Below are 17,290 nucleotides of genomic sequence, written 5' to 3' on the forward strand. Positions count from 1 at the left end.
CCGGGTCCCTCCGCCCTGGCCCGCAGCCTGCGGCCTGGAACCGCCGCGCCCTACCTGCCCGGGCAGCGCGCATCCACCTGCCGCAGCCTCGCCGAGCCCCGCGCCCGGGCTGCGCGCTCCGCCTCCTGGCGGCCGGCGGGGGCGGGGGGCGCCGGAAGGGAGGGGGGTCGGCACCCGCGCGGGGAGCGCCCCTCTCCGTAGCCCGCACCCCCGGGCCGGCCGGCCGCCGCGAGCGCGGGAGAGGACGCGGCGCGCCGGGCTCGCGGCGAAGCTGGAGACCGCTCGGCGAGGGCGCGGGGCGCTGCGCGACCGCGGGGGCCCCGGGCCGGCCGGTGCGGCTGCCGCTGGTCTCCGCCCCCCCCGCCCCCCCCCCCCCCCGCGCCCAGGGCGGAGGCGCCGACCCCGGCGGATCTGGGCGGGAGGCGCCAGCCGCCGAGGGAGGGGCGCGCCGAGGGTGGGCGGCTCGCCGTCGGTCCGGGTCCGTCGCGGCGCCGTCCCGTGTCTCCCCGGCGAGGGTGGGCAGGGCTGTCCCGCTTCGGGGGAAAGAGCAGGGACGCCCCGCGCCCGCCGCCCCGCAGAGCCCGGCCCCGAGCCCCACCCCGCCGAGCTGCGCGCGGGCCGGCCGGGGACGCGGAGCAGCCCCGGGGAATGAGGCGGCCGCAGCCCCTGGCGCCCCTCCGCGTGTGCGCCGCGTCCCTCGCCCGCCTGCCCCGCGGGCCCCCCCCCATGGCGGCCCGGTGGTTCAAGGAGTTCCCGCTGAACCTGAAGACGGCGTCTGAGCGCGCCCGGCCCGGTGGCGGCGGCGGCCGACTGCGCAAGAACTCGGAGGCGGGCGGCGCCGGGCCGGCCCCGGCCAAGGGCCGCAAGAACTCGGCGGCCGAGCTGGGGAGCGGCAGGGCCGGCGTCGGCGCCCCCAGGGACAGCCGGCCGCCCCGGGACAGCCTGCAGGGCCTGATCCAGGCCGCGGCGGGCAAGAGCCGCAAGAACTCGCGGGCCGCGGAGGACGAGCCGCCCCGGGGCGCGGCCAGGAGCGCGGGCTGCGGCACCTACATCAGCAGGCTCATCAAGGTGGACACTCAGGAGAAGAACGGCAGGGGCACCAGCAGCAGCAGCAGCAGCAGCAGCTCTTCCTCCGCGTCCTCCTCCCCCGCCTCGCTGGGCCCCGAACTGGACAAGGGCAGGACCGGGAAGCAGCCGGACACGGTGAGCATGCAGCCGCCTGGGGCCGCCGGTCGGAGGGGTCCGGCCAGGAGCGAGCCGGGCGCACCTGCTCAGCCCTGGGCTTCTCTGCGCGGCGGGGAAGGGGAGGGTGGGCCTCCCTCCGACACGTGGCGACAGTTAAGGGACCATTTCACGTCGTTACATTTGATGTTTTTTTGTTGTTGTTTTTCATCTTGGAAAATCTTTACTCTGAGTGTGTAAAGTGGGGACTTTTGGGAAATGTACCATGCATTTAATTTTGTTAGCCCTTTAGAAGAGTGAGTGAGTGAGACGTTCCTGCTTTGTGAAACTTGACCTCCTTATGAATTCGGTTTATTTTCATTTGAAATCCAGGGGGATTGCAAAGCCAGATCTGTGTATACGTTTATGCTTCTTGAGCAGAAGGGAAGCATGGATTTCAGAGCCCTGGGGACTAGGTGGAGGGCACACACCCGGCCCCTCCCTGCTAGGGTGGGAGTCCAGGCATGGTTGCCCCGGCCCCAGCCCCCTCGCCAAGGCACCAGCAGCTCACATCCCATCCGTGAACGTCTGCTGGGCAGCAGCACGAGGAGAAGCCGTGCCGGGCTCCATGGGCTGCAGTGGGTACGGTGGGTACGGAATGGGACACACAAGTGCCCTGAAGGAAATCACAGAGCAGGAGAGAAGGTGATCTCTGCCTCTCATGGCCCAGAGGTCTTCTGGGCACCCTCTAGTGTGAGGCACTTGAGAAAAGCCGCGGGACTCTGGGAGGAGGCCCACTCCACCCTTAGAGAGATGAGCTGGGTTTTGTTTGCTTGGTTTCTTTTTTCTAAGATTTTATTTACTCATTTGAAAGAGGCGTCACGAGTCGGGTGGAGGGGCCGGAGGCAGGGAGAAGCAGGGAGCCCGATGCAGCATCCTGGGACTGGGACCGGGACCGGGACCTGACCCGAAAGCAGACGCTCAGTGACCGAGCCCCCAGGCGTCCATGAGTGCTTGTTTTTTAAATTCACTCTTCTGGGTGAACAATGGGAGAGCAGAGCTCAGACGGAGCTCCCAGGCCCCGGCCGAGGCCGTCCCTGCCTGTCGTGGGAATTCCAACTTTCTGTCGCTCAGGCCCCCCCACGCCGTCTCCGTGTGTGCCGTGGGGAGCCCGCGGCACCCGCCGTGTGTGTCTGCACCCGGTCCTTCTGCTCGTCCCCCTCGTCCTTCGCACCCGGACTGACGGCACACCTGTGCCATGCTGGCCCCCAGCCGCGGGGCGGGGGACGAGCCATGGCCCAGCTCGCCCAGATACTAGCCGTGGTCGCCCTGACGGACTCCGTCGACAGGGATCAGGCTGAGTGCCGCGCCTGGCGTTCCTGTCTGTCCTGGGAGTGCGGCTCCTGGGGGGGGGACCGGACCGGCGGCCTGAGAACAGAGCTGGGGGCGCTCTGCGGAGGCTGCTGGGGCATCCCTTGTGGAGGTCCGCCCTTCCTCAGGCTGTCTCCTCCCGGGCAGGCTGCCATCCCCCTGTGTCTCTCTGTTCATTTTTTTTCCTGCCGGCGCTGCTGATGCTTCTCTGCTTCTCCGGAAACTCTCTGGAGACCCGAGCCGGACCGGGCGCTTCCTCCCTTGAGTCTGGTTCCCCTTTCTTTGCTCGTTGGCTCTTACCCCGTCTCCCTCTTCATCTGGAGTAAAGAGTGTATATTATGGGGGCACACTGCTGTCCGGCAAGTGTGTGCTTTCTGTCCCCATACAGTTCCCACAAAACTGTCGCCCCGAGAAGAGCCTGTCGGGCTCAGCCGTGGGGCCTCCGTTGTCGCCCAGCAGCCGCCGAGCAGAACTGACCAGACACACCACCGCTCGGGCCCCTTTCTCTTCTGGAAGACTCGATGCTTTCTGCCGCGGATACTGACCAGAACTCTGACTGTAGCTGCGGAGTTCCGGAACCCAGAACCCCCCAGTCCTGTCTGGGGCTATCCCTTACACTTCTGAAGCCCTTCCCTCCGAGGGGGTTGCAGATCCCCGGAGGACCAGAGGCAGCCGGTGTCTTCCGGTGACCCCTGATGGTGTCTCAGCAGTGCCAGTGGACGCCCAGTGTCACAGGGGCACGGACCGACTTAGGCCCGTGTGGCCCACCAGGTTGGCCTTAGAAAGATCAACCTCCCAGGGAAGGGGCTGGAGTGTTGATTTCGTTCTGCTCTGCAGTGATCGCCACCCTCCACGCCCACCACCCGTCCTGCCACAGGGACCCCCACACCCCGAACGCACTGCCAGGCAGTGCTGGGGAATGGGCAAGAGTGTGGTGAACCGTTGCCAGTCGGTGACGCCGCCGAGACAGAGGAGAAGTTTGTCCCCTGGTAACGTGGATGGTAACGTGAGGCCGAGCGAACCGGGGGGACCACGGCTTCGAGTCAGAGATGATTCGTAGCCATTCTGACACCGTGGCCGTCCGGGTGCGCTAACCCTGCCCGCTCCCTCTCCCGTTCTTTCAAGGTCATCATTTTGGAAGACTATGCTGACCCTTATGACGCCAAACGGACGAGAGGCCAAAGGGACGCAGAGAGGGCAGGAGAGAATGACGGCTACATGGAACCCTACGATGCGCAGCAAATGATAACAGGTGAGTGCGAGGGGCACGGGGGGAGGGGCGCGAGGGGGCGGAGCTTCAGGAGCATGTCCTGACCGCACATGTGTGGGGAAGACATGACGGCCTGAAGCAGGCCATGCTGACTGGAAGAAACAAATCAGTCCCAAAGCAGGATCAGAATACCCAGTGAACTTCCTTTCTGGTTCTGTATCCTTCGGGGTGAGAATCTGCAGGATCTTCAATGTTTTCCTAATTCTGTGTGAAATGACGCTTGTGAGTTTGCGGACATGACCTTCAGGGTGGAGACTGGTCATGTGCATTTCTCCGCTGCTTGAAAGCTTTGACATTGGTAAGGGGGAGTCGTGAATCTCTAGCTGGGGGCTTCACGTGGTCGGCAGGTGTGCCCACGACGAGATCCTCTGTTACCATGCAAGGAGCTCTATGGTACCACAGCAAAAGCAGGAGCGGCTGCCCTGGTCCGAGCCAGCCTGGGCCCCGCACGCCGCCTAAAACCAAAGTCCGCAGATGCTGGGACCTTTCAAGTTGGAACAGTTCTAAGGCGAGCAAAGCACTCGCTCTATGGTTTTTAGTGTCCAGATTTCCCCTTTTATTCATAATTCTCTTAAGTTTGTATAAACGATACTTAAAAATATCATGAACTAAGTTACTTAGATTTATTTGGGAAACTTAGAGTAATTTACTCACCCAATTTTTTTTAACGTTCTTTAATCCATAATGAAAAAATGTGTTTCTGAGCACTGACCCACGGCACCCCTGTCCGTGCCTGGGGAGGGACTCGGCCACACGTTCCAGACTCTCCCCTGTTTGGAAACAGATTGAAAAGCCGTCAGGCACAGGCCCCGCGGGCTTGGTCTCAGAGGAGGCGAGCACAGGGGACTCAGCATCCTGGAAGGGTCAGGACAGGCTTCAGAATGAACATGAGCTACAGCAGGAAAGGGGCGCCGCGTCCTGCTTCCCTGCGCACAGAGATAAGGCTGGCGAGGGTGTACCCTGGCCAGGCTGTGACCCTGAAGGTCACTAGACTGTGACCTCTAACGAAATCTGTGAATGAAAGGAAGTGAAAATGAACTTAGTCAAAAAATATCAGAGGCTTGTAAGGAGCAGGGGAAAGTTTTACTTTTACCTAAAGTTGAAGAAAAAGATATTCTTTAAAAAAAAAAAAAAAGATAATTTTGACTTATCTTTATCTTTCTTTTGTCCTTCAATTTTTATTCTTCTCTTTCTTACTAACCGGAATAAGTAATTTATCTACACTGTCCCAGCTGTTTATTCGTGGGGCCTCACTGATAATAGGGGGGAAATGCTCTGCTTTCCCCCGTAAACTCCTCACAAGACTGTGGGCTCATGGACTTCAGTCCTCTCCTCTTGGTACAAAATCACAGAGACCCGGACTTGTCTGTGCTCATAGACGTTTTAAGAAACAGCAGAAAGTAGACCCAGGAACCCCCCCTGCAGATTGGACGGACCCCTTTGAACCGATGGGTAAAAAGGCACTTTACTGAGTAAGGCGTCTTTCCACGCAGACCCGCAAAGAGGGTTGTATTGAAAAATCAGAATTGTGCAACATGAAGTAAACACGATGATAATAGTGTTTGATATTTGAGGGTTTATTAAGTGTGAGCCTCTGTTTGCAGTTTACGTGAATGCATCTGTTTAGGAATATAAGATTAATTCAATTGGAGATTAAATTCAAATTTATTAAACTTTTAAAAACTTGATAGCTTATTTTGTCTTAAGAAAATCCACGAATTTTAAAGTCTCTTAAAAGCTCTGTCAAAAAGCACCTTCTTGACCCGTGCGGAGAGTACACCCCTAATTCTCTCCGTAGCCCGCAGCTGGACAGAATAACAGGAAGTGAGTTGATCGGAAGCTGGAAATAAAAGATTTGCTGCTGGGGCTTTGTTTTGTTTTTGTTTTGTTTTAAGCCTTCTACATTTTCGTCCAGTTGCTCCTCGTATGCTCATGTCCCACTTCGGAAATGCTTGTTTCTTGAAAATATTAGGGATTTTTCTTTAGTTTCTGCATTTTTCAGGAGATGGTGAGGCGCTAGGGAACCCCAGGCCCTGTCCGGCCTTGCTGGTCCCCGCAGGACGGGGTGGCCCGGCTGCCTCAATGCCGCTGGCGATGTGGCTTTCCACCGTCCAGCAGACGCTCCTCGGGCGTTCATGCACGGGGCGCCAGGCCCTGCCCTGGGCTCTGGCAGTCGGGAAACCAGTCCCACCTGACCCGTGTCCTCCTGGACCGGCATGAGGACCGACATGCCTCTTACAGCCCAAGGGGCCAACAGACCTAACACCAAGAGACCAGAAAATAGGTCCTTGGAAGGTGCAGTGAGTGCTGTGAAGTCAGGATCAGAACAGAGGAAGGAACGGAAGGCACTACTTCCTCTTCCTCTTCCTCTTCCTCTCCAGTCACTGGAGGAATCCCTCCGAAACTTTACTCTTAACCTCGAACGCTAGGAATTGCTAAGTTTATAAATAAGATAAATAAATATAAATTAGATTTACCCACAGAATCGTTCACAGGAGGATAGGGTTATGGATACAGGCAGTAAACTACTCTGTTCTGCTAAACTAACAGGAACATTTTAGCAGAATCATTAGCAGAAAGTACCTAGCGGAGCGTCCGGAGCTCCACGGGAAGGGTCTTAGGCAGCTCCAAGAACACATCACTCGGTGGGAGACCCGTTTCCAAGGCAGGCACCCTGTTAAGTCGGCGCCAGGCTCACCTGCCCCTGCCTGAGCCCTGTGGCCCCGTGCGGGGGTGTTAGAAGCGCCCAGCCTGCAGCGAGGGTGCCCAAGTCCAGAACCGCTCCAGGCCGTGTCCACGCGGACAGCAGAGACGCTGGGTCCTTCCGCGTCTGCTTTTACTGGTCCATGTCCTGCCTCGGGGGGGTTTCAGTTTTAGTTTTGCTTGCAGATGGTTTTGTTGGCTTGCTCAAACAGATCCGAAGGAGAACCTCAGTGTTGGGATGCCCATTTTAAAAAAACATTATGGAAAAAAATACAGAAGATTTCTGACTTCTGTAATTAGTCTTTACTTTGTGGTAAAACTTAAATTTCAGGGCTCCTGAGTTACATCTGCTTTTGTTCAGATATTTAGATTTATTCAATAAGAAAATACTCAAGTCATTTCACTTATTTTTTAGAGGGCAGGGGAGGTGGCAGAGGGAGAGAATCTCAAGCAGACTCCCCCCAAGCTTGGAGCCCAACACAGGGCTCGATCTCACGACCCTGAGATCACCTGAGCCAAGACCACGACCAGAGCTGAGAATCAGGAGCTGATGCTTAGCCACCCAGGCACCCCATTTGTCATTTTATTTTTTTTTTTTTAATTTTAAAGATTTTATTTATTTATTTGACAGAGATCACAAGCAGGCAGAGAGGCAGGCAGAGAGAGAGGAAGGGAAGCAGGCTCCCCGCTGAGCAGAGAGCCCGATGCGGGACTTGATCCCAGGACCCTGGGATCATGACCTGAGCCAAAGGCAGCGGCTTAACCCACTGAGCCACCCAGGCGCCCCCATTCGTCATTTTAAATCAAAAGCGAGAGTAGGAATAAAAGATGTGACCAGGAACAGCCCTTTTCTGATTCTGATGGAGAACAGCCTCCAAGAGAGCCGATGGCTTTGCCAGCATTGTGACCGACGCTCTGCGTGAACCGCGGGCATCAGGGCCTGCAACGGCCCCCACCGCGCCCGGCCTCGGTTTAGTCACCTGTGAAAGTGGGACCACGCGTGTCCCATGCTGGACACTGGTGTAACACGCCTCGTACACACGTGTCCCGTGCATTTAGCCATTGCTCGGACGCTGCAGGGAGCCTTGTGTCTTCCAAGAGAATTCCGGACGAGCGCAGAGGACCCGTATCTGCCGACGACAGCCGGCTTAGTGAGGGCCCAGCTCCGTCCTGCACGGGCTCCGGCGGCGGGCGGTGGCGTTAGTCTGCACTCTGTTGTCCCCGCAGTAAATGGCCTCTGTCGGCAGGGCCGGGGTGTAGCTTCCTCTCCGCTTGCTCCTCCTCAGCCGTTTCCTCCCGGGGCCGGCCCTGCACATCCCGGGCGGCTCTCCCCCAGCGAGGCCGGCTCCCAGCTCCCGATTGTTCCTGCGTCCACAGCGCCCCAGGTGGGGAACAGGTGGGGGCTAGCGGGGTGCGGAGGGCCGTGCAAGCCCTGGTTTCCCCCGACGACACATTGTTGAGAGGGGCCTACCCGAGCCGGCTGCCCGCCCGCTCCCCGGGCCTCCCCCGCCAAGTCTCGGGGGCGCAGGCCCTCGCCGCACGCAAACACGCGTGGTAAGGACTCCGGACCCTCATTATCGTACTTATTACAACACAAACCTGGAACTTTCCCTGTGAGCAGGACTTCTGTGTCTTAAAGTTGGAACCGACCCTCGGTTTCAGTCCGCTGGGACAGAGTTGAGGGCAGGACCCTGGGAAAACGGACCTGGCCTGCGCCAGGCCGTCCAAACTGAGGGCATACTGAGGTCTTGATCAGAAACTTACAGCTTCTAAGTTCACCCTCTGAAGTCTGTGTCCTGTCTTTCCTTCTCTTAGCTCTACAGAGACGCTCTTGTTGAGTGCCAGCCCTGTCTTCCCGGACCAGGAGCAGCTTGTGCTTCTGGTTCCCCGTAACTCCGTAACTCCGTCTAGAATAATGTCGAGGAGGGGTGTGGGCGGACGAGTCTCACATGGCCCCAGGCACCAGCCTGGCCCCGGGGCAGGACCTCCCACCCTTCCATGTGGGGGTGCAGACCCAGGGAGAACCCCTCTCCTTGCCGGGGAGCTAGCAATGACAGGAAGGCTGTGGGGGCAGGAGGAGCTCGGATGGGCGCCCTAGGGACTAGGGGGTGTGCAAGGGCTCCTCAGGCTTCACGTCCCATGAGAATCCCGTGCCCCAGACCGGCTAGCTCGGTGCCTGGCGCCGGGACCGGGCAGTGGGTGCCTCCGACACCACTGACGCAGGGTGCAGGGCTGGAGCGGACTACAGTCGGAGCCCCGTGCAGTCTCACTCTTTTGAAGTTAGTGTCCTGATTTTCCCACTTTCCCTTGAGTGTTTTGCCCGCTGCCCCTCCTGGAGACAGAAGTCAGCTGCTCTGCACCCGAGAGTCACCTTGCATTGTACGTTACTGGCGCTGCGCCCCCCCCCCCCGCTCCCCTGGCCCCCATCTGCCCGCCCAGAGCTCACACAGCACCACTCTGCCTTTGGCCCTCTGCTTTTCTCTTGGTCTCTTTTATTTCACACCCTAACCCTTCACGGATTTGTGAGTGGCTCCGTGGTGCCCCTGCGACCCTCGTCTCTCTGAGCCGCATCCCCGCTGCTGGGGGTCTCCTCCCCCCACTCCCCCTCAGCGCGATGGCGCGTCCTCCCCAGGTAAGACATGCCAGTCCCACGGTGCTGGAAGGGCAGACACAGCAGCGGTCCGCGTGTGCGCCCAGAGCCGCGGGCACGTGTGCCATGGAAGGGGTTGGCCAGAGAGCCGAGGAGCCCGGGACGAGACTTCCACGGGCGTCCCCGGGACACAGGGCCGGACAGCGTGAACGGAGACCGTGCACAGCCCCACCTGCCTAGAGTCAGGAAGTGGATTTTGAGGGGGTGGGACAGGCTCGTGTGAAGAGAAGAAACTGGAGGAGAGTGGTGGTCTGGGCGCCCCAGGCCGTGTGGAGACCGTGGGGGGCTCGCGGGCCTGGGTGGTGCCCTGAGATGCTTGTGCTCGAAGGGTTCTTGACTGTGTCCGGGGGCTTGAGGGCTTCCAGGAGGGCCTCTAGAAGGGCCACAGGGAGGGCAGATGCCCCGCCCCCCCGCCAAGGCCTCTGGTGGGTCCCAGGCTGCCGGCTCCTTCCCGCTGTGGCTGCCTAGCTGCTCGGTGCCTGCTGGTCCCACAGCAGGACTGTGGTCGGTGGGACCCGTTAGCCCAGCTGCATCGCACGCCCACGAGTGTGGCCTGTGCCCCTGCCTTGGAGGCCAGTGTGCCCACGCTCCAGCCCCCACCCCTGCCCCTCCTGGCCTCTGACCTTTGAACTCACCTCTCACTTCCCCATATGGGAACAAGCCCTCCGTGGTCCCCAGTGCACTCTAAGTCACACAGCTTCCTACCCTGGAAGGGACCTTCCGTATCGGGGGGACCCCATCTCCCACTGCTCTTCTACTTGGAGTCTGGCCAGGGCAGCCGTAGGGAGCCCGGCCTGGGCAGCCCGGCTCCCTGCCCCTGCGTCCAGTCCCTGCCCCGTCCGGGTGCCGACAGCGTCCTTCACCCTCTGCCTCAGCCTTCCCTTCTGTAAATTAAGGAAGGAACGGCACAGCCTTGCCGGAGGGCTCGGGGACCACAGCCGGTGCCGCTGGGGGTGCTGGCTGCTGGCGTCTGTGCCGCTGTCGCTGGCCAGCATGGTTAGCTGTGACCGTGTCTGGCCTCCTCTCTCTGGAAATGCCTGGAAGTCCTGCACTCTGTCCGGCGGACGTAGATTCCCTCCATGCGTGCGGCCGGTGCTGGGAACAGAGCGAGCACTGTCGGCGGCCGTGAGCGTCCTGGGGTCTGAGCCTTCCACCAACGTGTAGAAACGGGGCAGGTGGAAATCACGCCGCCTGGTGGGGGGAGCAGGTGCCTGTGGCCTCGTAGCTTTCCACAGACTGTGGAACGGGTCTTCAGGGACTCCCCACTTGTCGGGCTTGCGGGACAAGTAGCTTCCCTGCGGCGCCCGTGCAGCCCACCGGAGGCCCAGCCGGTCCGGGAGGGGCGTCCGGGGCCCGCCGCACTCCGGCTCTGTCCACGCGTGTCTTCCAGAAATCCGGCGCCGAGGTTCCAAGGACCCCGTGGTGAAGGCCCTTCAGCTGCTCGACGGTCCCTGCGAGTCGGGAGAGAACAGCGTGAAAGCGGAGACTGCAGCCAAGAGACGGGGCTCCAAGGAGCTGGTGGGGAAGCCCCCCCAGCTGTACGACACGCCCTACGAGCCCCCCGACGGGGCCCCTGAGCGGAGGGCGCGGCTGCCCGCGGAGGACGAGCGGCCGGCCGCCGAGTACGAGCAGCCGTGGGAGTGGAAGAAGGAGCAGCTCGCGCGGGCGCTGTCAGGTGAGAGCCCGGCCGGGGCTCCCGTGGACCCCTGTGCGCGGGGTCCCCAGCTGAGGCCCCGACACGGTGCCGCTGAAGAATCCCGGTCCGGCCGCGGCCTCGGTGCGCAGCCACTCGGGCCGCCAGGCCAGGCCGCGGGACCAAGTCCGCTCCCGCCTGTGGAGGGCCCTGTGAGTCCGCCGGCGGCTCCGGCCGGGCGCCTGGCAGACGGGGTGCCCGGGAGGCCTGGGGAGAGCCGGCGGGCGGTTCTGCCGGTCACCCTCCCCCAGAAATCCACCCTTTTAATGCGCGGAGGGCGTCCAGCACCTAGTTTGTTGCTTGCTGGGCCAGAACCTCCTCTTCCTCCTCTTCCTTCGGGTTAAAGACGTCGGGGGCCTCTCCCCACCAGTAAGACCAGGTCGGCGAGGGGCGGTGCCGGCCACGTCAGGGCTGGGTGGACAGGGTGAGGTGCGTGACCGCAAACCCCCGGGGCCATTCTGGGGCCGGCTCCGGAGCGTCTGTGTTTGTCCGGCCCAGAGGCCGCTGAGAGCCCAGGAGTTTCTGTCTCCAAGCGCGTTTCTCTGTTTTACCATTTCCTGGTGGAAATGACTTATTTGGTTTCATAGAATGACACGGTCTTGCATCGTTTATTCTAAATACACTGAAACTCCCGGTTTTTAGAAGCCATGGTAAACGGGCCCGTTCCGACACGACTGGGCACAGAGAAGCGTCTCCCAGGAGGGCGGCCGTTGGGGACCCTTGCGGTAACGCCCGCCGCCCGGAGTCAGGCAGGCACCCTAACTGTCGTGAAGCCAGCGGGGCGGGGGGTGTCTGAGACCTGCACAGTGGGCCCCGTGGACTCTGTGCCCGACGAGCCTTCTTTCCAGTTCAGTTTGAGGGCTCGGACTGGCCGTCCGTCAAGGAGGACCCGGCGAAGCAGCAGCAGCGGCAGAAGAGCTGGACCCAGAAGGTTCTGAAGCCGATCGGCCCGGACCACGGCGAGGGCGAGAAGGTGGCCCCGGGCCTGCCGCTGGGGAAGCAGCCGTGAGTCCCGTCCGCGTCCTCACACAACAGACAGTGACCAGGAGCCTGTTGATGGGGCGGGGGGGGGGGCGCTCACCCATTTTACATGATGATCTTCGTTCGTGAATTCTCGTCTGGGTGGGGCTTATTAATGAGAACCCATGTTCGAAGCCCACTGCGCGACGGCAGAACAGCACGCTGCCCCCACGAGCCCAATTTTACGTTCTCCTGCACCGACTGAAAACTTTCCAAGGACCCTAGTCCTCTTAACGACCGCATTAAGATTCGGTAATCCAGATTACCCCTGTCTGTCCCGTCTCTCCTGAGTGTGAGGCAGGGTCTGGATCAGGCCACTGACCTTCTGAGAGAAGTGCATTGAAAAGAACCATCCAGGGACGCCTCGGTGGCTCAGTGGGTTAAAGCCTCTGCCTTCGGCTCAGGTCATGATCTCAGGGTCCTGGGATCGAGCCCCGCATCAGGCTCTCTGCTCAGCAGGGAGCCTGCTTCCTCCTCTCTCTCTGCTCCTCTCTCTCTGCCTACTTGTGATCTCCGTCTCTCTAGTAAATAAATAAAATCTTAAAAAAAAAAAAAAAAAAAGAACTGTCCACGGTGTGAGGTCCCACCTGGGTTTGTGTTCTGACGTGGGCGTCCCCCTCACAGTTGGTATCACCCCCTCCCCCTACAGTTGGTATCACGGCGCCATCACCCGCGCAGAGGCCGAGAGCCGACTCCAGCCCTGCAGAGAAGCTGCTTATCTGGTCCGAAATAGCGAGTCAGGGAACAGCAAATACTCCATCGCCCTGAAGTGAGTACCAGAGCGCGTGGGGGTGGAGGACGGGTCCGAAAAGAGCTGATCTCAGGGTGGCCTGCGGGGTACGTACTGCCGGAAAGTAGGGTGCTTTCGCTCGGACCACAGGATGTGAGAGGCTCGGATCCAAATGTAGGGCCGGTCCTAGTAGATGCCCCCGGTCTCCTGTGACGAGGAGGCCTCTCTGCTCCGCGTGACTCAGTGCCGCTCGTGACCGGACCTAGCCCAGGCCCTCCGCGAGGCCCAGCACAAACGTAATCCCAGAGAAAAGGGAGAATTTCCAGCAGGACAATTTGGCAACTCTCTTGTTCCCTAGTGTTTGGGACTTTAGCAAGTCTGATCCCTTGATGTCAAAATGCCCCTGCACCTTGGACACAGCTTCTCCTGGGTACGGAGACGCTGACTTGCTGTTCCTCCCCCTCCTGATTCTGCCAGAACATTCGTTTTGCCTGGTGGGCCTGGTGGGGCTTGTATCATGGAAATTCTCTGCTCCGCTGTGGGCTCGGGGGAGCCGTGATGGAGGGTCATTGTCAGGCCCAGGCAGCGTTTCCTTCCTGAGGAAGCCGGGCCCCAGCAGCTGAAACAATCAGACTGGAGGGAGGAGAAGCCGGGGGTGTCTGAGCAGCGCGGCTCGGAAGGCCGGGCCGGCCACCGGACGCACGGCGCCCGGAACAGCCGGGCCACTGGGATCCCGGGCCCCTGTGGCCGCTGCCGTTACCCACAGCGGGGCAGGCTTCACGGCTTGGGGGGTGGGGCAGGAGGGAGGAGGAAACCAGGGGTATTATTACTATTATTGATATATTCTTTGGGGAGGAAAGAAAGAGGAAACCTTACATACGTCCTTGTCCCGTGATGAGGGGAAGTTTAAACCACACCCTAGTGCTCTCATTCACCGGGTAAGCGCTAGTTGGTGATCTAGAAGACAGGAGATGGGAAGCTGGGCTTTTTTCTTTTCTTTTCTTTCTTTCTTTTTTTTTTGTTCTTTCTCGTCCAGGACCTGATGACTTGTGTGTTTTAGGGACAAACACCCCAAGGATGACCCACAGTGAACCAAAGGCCTCGGGGCCTCTGGGAGCCCCTGGAGAGCAGAGTTTGGAGCAGTTCTGGGGCAGGCAGGAACTTGCCTGCCCGTCACTCTGGCTGGGAGTGCTGTCGGGGGCAGGGACCCCTGCTGGCTCACCCCTGTGTCCTCCATCCTGTTCTGTTTCAGGACTAGTCAAGGGTGCGTCCACATCATAGTGGCCCAGACCAAAGACAGCAAGTACACGCTGGATCAGACGAGCGCCGTCTTCGACAGCATCCCTGAGGTGGTGCACTATTATTCCAACGAGAAGCTGCCCTTCAAGGGAGCAGAACACATGACCTTGCTCTACCCCGTGCACAGCAAGGGCCACTAAGGTCCAGCCAGCAAGAGCCCTGGCCAGGCCCCTCCCCCTGAGCAGGGCATCAGCCCCAACCAGCACCGGGGGACAGAACTGGACTTCCCCACAGGGATCGGTGGGAAGTGGGAGTCTCTACCTAGAAGGCAAAAATCTTTGGCCTGATAGCCGTTCCGTGACACTTGGCTACTGACCTGTTGCTTTTCTACAAAAAGAAATCATAATTCACCAGCTGCCTCTGCTCTCTGGAGTAGGTGTTCTGTTTGTGGGGGTACTTTCAGGAAAGGTAAGTCAAGAGTCCAGGAATATTAACACTAGGTGTTCCCTGGAACACGTAGGCGCTAAGCAAATCCACAAAAAATGCAGCTGGCTTTATGCAGGGCAATAAAACTTGATCACGTGGACCAGAAGAGCGTGTGCCACGGACCCCTTCCCGGGGACAAGGACGAATAGTGGAAAACACGTGGATATGGAGGACTCGGGGAAGGCGTCCTGGTTCAGCTCCGGAGTCCACGCAAATTCACAGACCCAATGAGAGTATGTGGGTGGTCAGCCTTCAAAGAAAGTTTTGTTTTCTCAGTCTCTAGGGACTTTTCCATCATCTTTACTATGTATGTAAACAGGAAGGACGGTGCCCCCAGATTAAGAATCAGCAACAGAAATTAAACATCAGCATCATTATAATTCTGAGTTATAGAATAAAATAATGATTTCATTTCTGATTTTTTAAAAAATCTGAAAAATGTGCAAAACTCAGCAGCCGTTTCCTTACAGAATACTCATTCGGAACTTTGGATGTCTTCGGGGTTCACCTTCCGGCATTCCTGTGGTTAGGGAACAAGTTTTAACTTGTGCCCCCGGTTAGATTTGCTTTGCATTTTTGGAGTAAATTTTTAGTACATACATCCCTGCCCCTCGGAGCTGAGTGCCTGTCCTGTGCAAATCAGACCCGTTCTCACCGCACAAAACCGTCTTAAAGAGACAGCTCCTGCTTCACATATTATATTAATAGTCATAGTAGTGTTCTCTTTATGGTTGTGAGCTTTGGTTGCCAGTTCACTTACTGTGAAAAAAAGTAAGTAAGAACCCCTGAGAATGGCATTCCGGGAAGGGCCCCTGCCCAGTGAGCGGCTGACAGTCCCCAAGCAGTGGCGTCCGTGGTCTGGCCTTGCTGGTGGCCCCAGGCCTGGACCACAACATCCCTGAAGAATTCACTGTTGTTGCCTCTGTTACAGACACACAAAAGGTTGATTTGGTTCAATTTTAGGAAAGCCTGTCCTTCGAGCTCCTAGTCACCGTTCTGCTGTTATGATTTACACATTAGTAGACATTTGCTTTTCTGTTAAGGTTGTAGCCAGATGGTCATGTGATCTTTGATTTAAAAAATGGGAGGGGAACCTTTTCTTACTGAATCTCAATGATTTTATTAATAGAGTGTCTGTTTTTTAAAATACTGATAGAATTTTTTAAATGTGTATTGGTTCATGTGACATCTTATTATAAGATTTTTTTAAAAAGCATTTTTAGCACCTGTAGTTCCAATTCCATTCAACAAATATTTATTATCTTCCATATACAAATAATTCATTTATTAAACTTATTTTTAGTTCAGCATTCTAGAAGTGAAACCTGATTTTTGACTTAAACCTATCCTACGAAATACAGCAGTTACCCTAATCTTGATGCCAAGCTCTGCAGCCTTTCTCTGTGCACTCCTGATGGTTTTTGGCGGACACCCAGCAGCCGTGATGAACGTATAATGAGACTTGACGGCAGACCTGATGCGTTACCTGTTCTTTGTGGAGATGTGGAGTCTGCATGTGGTCCAGCCCCTTCTCACCACGTGGGGGGTGGAGGAAGAAGAAAGGTCTAGAAGGAGCTGAGCTGCCGTTTTCTCCCTGAGGCCGAGTCGCCAGCAGCCGCAGAGGCCTCACCAGCAGCAGGTACCTGTGCTCTGAAAACAGGCCGGGCAGGTGTCCCTCGTCCCTGATGCTTCCTCATGGGGCCTCCAGGGCCACTTATCCAAACCCCTGTGACGCCTTTCCTCTCTGAGCTCTGAATGCTTGGGCTTTCTGTCATTTTGCCCTGGTCCACGTGTTTTCCCATAGTCTCCGTACTTCTGTCTCCCACAATCTTCTCCGATTCCTGCTGAAGAGTATACTGCCCTTTAGCAACCCCTTGCCTGGAACATGGCTCCCCAGACCCCGCTCCTGGGCTCCTTCTCCAGCACACCCCTTCTTAACAAATGCTCTGCCCGGCTCAGGAGACAACTTTATTTCGTTGCTTCTTCTCAGGCCTATGGGACATTTCCGTCTACTTTGCTGCTGTAGTGGTTTCCACCAGGATGGACTCCAGCCAGTGGAGTGTCTATTTAAACAAGGAATAGAATAGTGGAGCGGTGTTATTATGTATAATAGAGGAAAATGTCGGGGCGCCTCGGCGGCTCAGTCATTGAGCATCCGCTTTCGGCTCTGGTTATGTTCCCAGGGTCCTGGGACTGAGTCCCGCATCGGGCTCCCTGCTCAGCGGGGAGCTGGCTTCTCCCTCTGCTATTCCCCCTACTTGGGCTCTCTCTCTTCCTGCAAATACATAAATCTTTTTTAAAAAGAAAAGAAAAGAAAAAGGGAAATAAGAGGCACGAGAGTGGCTCAGTTGGTTACGTCCGACTCTTAATTCGTGCTCAGGTGCTGATCTCAGGGTCATGAGACTGAGCGCAGCGTGGAGTCCGCCAGAGTTCCTCTCTCTCCCCTTGGCCCTCCTGCTACTCGTCTCTTTCTCACTCTCTCAAATCGTTCTTTTAAATGAAAATACTGATGTGCCGACTGTCTTTGGGGAGAGGAGTGTCCTTTTAAGTGACCCAGAGTACTTTCTCAGGCATTTATAAAAAGAGCCTTTTCCTCTCCTGAATCGTTACTCATTTTTTGCGTCGGTCTCGGGATGGGGAGGTGGGCACCAGGGTTTGGGACAGGCGGGGCAAGAGACCTAATGTGCCCACGGGGTTGGTGACGGCTATCACTCTGAATGACCACTGCTAGTAAATGTTAAGGCTCGATTCAGAAGAACCGGGCACCTGAGCCTTTCTTTAAAGGAGCCGGCATTTCTGCTGCGGTCCAAGGTCCGTTTTCAGTCACGGGCAACGCCTCACTTTTCCATGGGTGGTGGTGGGGGGGGGGGGACAAGGCGTCGCGTGTGGGCTCCGTCTCACCCCTGCGCGAGAGGCCGTGACGCCTCCCCACGCAGGGCGGCTCTGCCCCGGCCCGTGACCTGCGCC

At 58.1% G+C, this 17,290-nt stretch overlaps 1 protein-coding gene and 1 long non-coding RNA gene across 3 annotated transcripts; both read left to right on the forward strand.

Annotated features, from left to right (window-relative positions):
- The first annotated feature begins 447 nt into the window (after positions 1-447).
- Positions 448-15,633, forward strand: SHE (Src homology 2 domain containing E). 2 transcript variants are annotated; one of them, XM_082703617.1, is made up of 6 exons: positions 460-1,203; positions 3,658-3,784; positions 10,546-10,830; positions 11,697-11,853; positions 12,518-12,637; positions 13,851-15,633. In XM_082703617.1, exons 1-6 carry the CDS (start codon positions 649-651, stop codon positions 14,035-14,037), a joined length of 1,431 nt encoding a protein of 476 aa, XP_082559743.1. In that variant the 5' UTR covers positions 460-648; the 3' UTR covers positions 14,038-15,633. The 2 variants fall into 2 exon arrangements, with proteins under 2 accessions (XP_082559744.1, XP_082559743.1); XM_082703618.1 differs by lacking the exons at positions 11,697-11,853; positions 13,851-15,633 and having other exon boundaries at positions 448-1,203.
- A 177-nt stretch (positions 15,634-15,810) lies between these two features.
- LOC309850157 lies at positions 15,811-16,921 on the forward strand. The gene is made up of 2 exons (XR_014304116.1): positions 15,811-15,962; positions 16,704-16,921. It is a non-coding gene; the product is annotated as an uncharacterized lncRNA (long non-coding RNA).
- Positions 16,922-17,290: the final 369 nt, after the last annotated feature.

Source organism: Mustela nivalis, assembly GCF_964662115.1.
Source record: "Mustela nivalis genome assembly, chromosome: 16".
Classification (NCBI taxonomy): Eukaryota; Metazoa; Chordata; class Mammalia; order Carnivora; family Mustelidae; genus Mustela; species Mustela nivalis.

Coding starts and splice junctions, on each gene's coding strand:
- SHE (XM_082703617.1), top strand. CDS start 649: ATGAGGCGGCCGCAGCCCCTGGCGCCCCTCCGCGTGTGCGCCGCGTCC. Junction 1,204..3,657: donor CCGGGAAGCAGCCGGACACG/GTGAGCATGCAG, acceptor CGTTCTTTCAAG/GTCATCATTTTGGAAGACTA. Junction 3,785..10,545: donor TGCGCAGCAAATGATAACAG/GTGAGTGCGAGG, acceptor CGTGTCTTCCAG/AAATCCGGCGCCGAGGTTCC.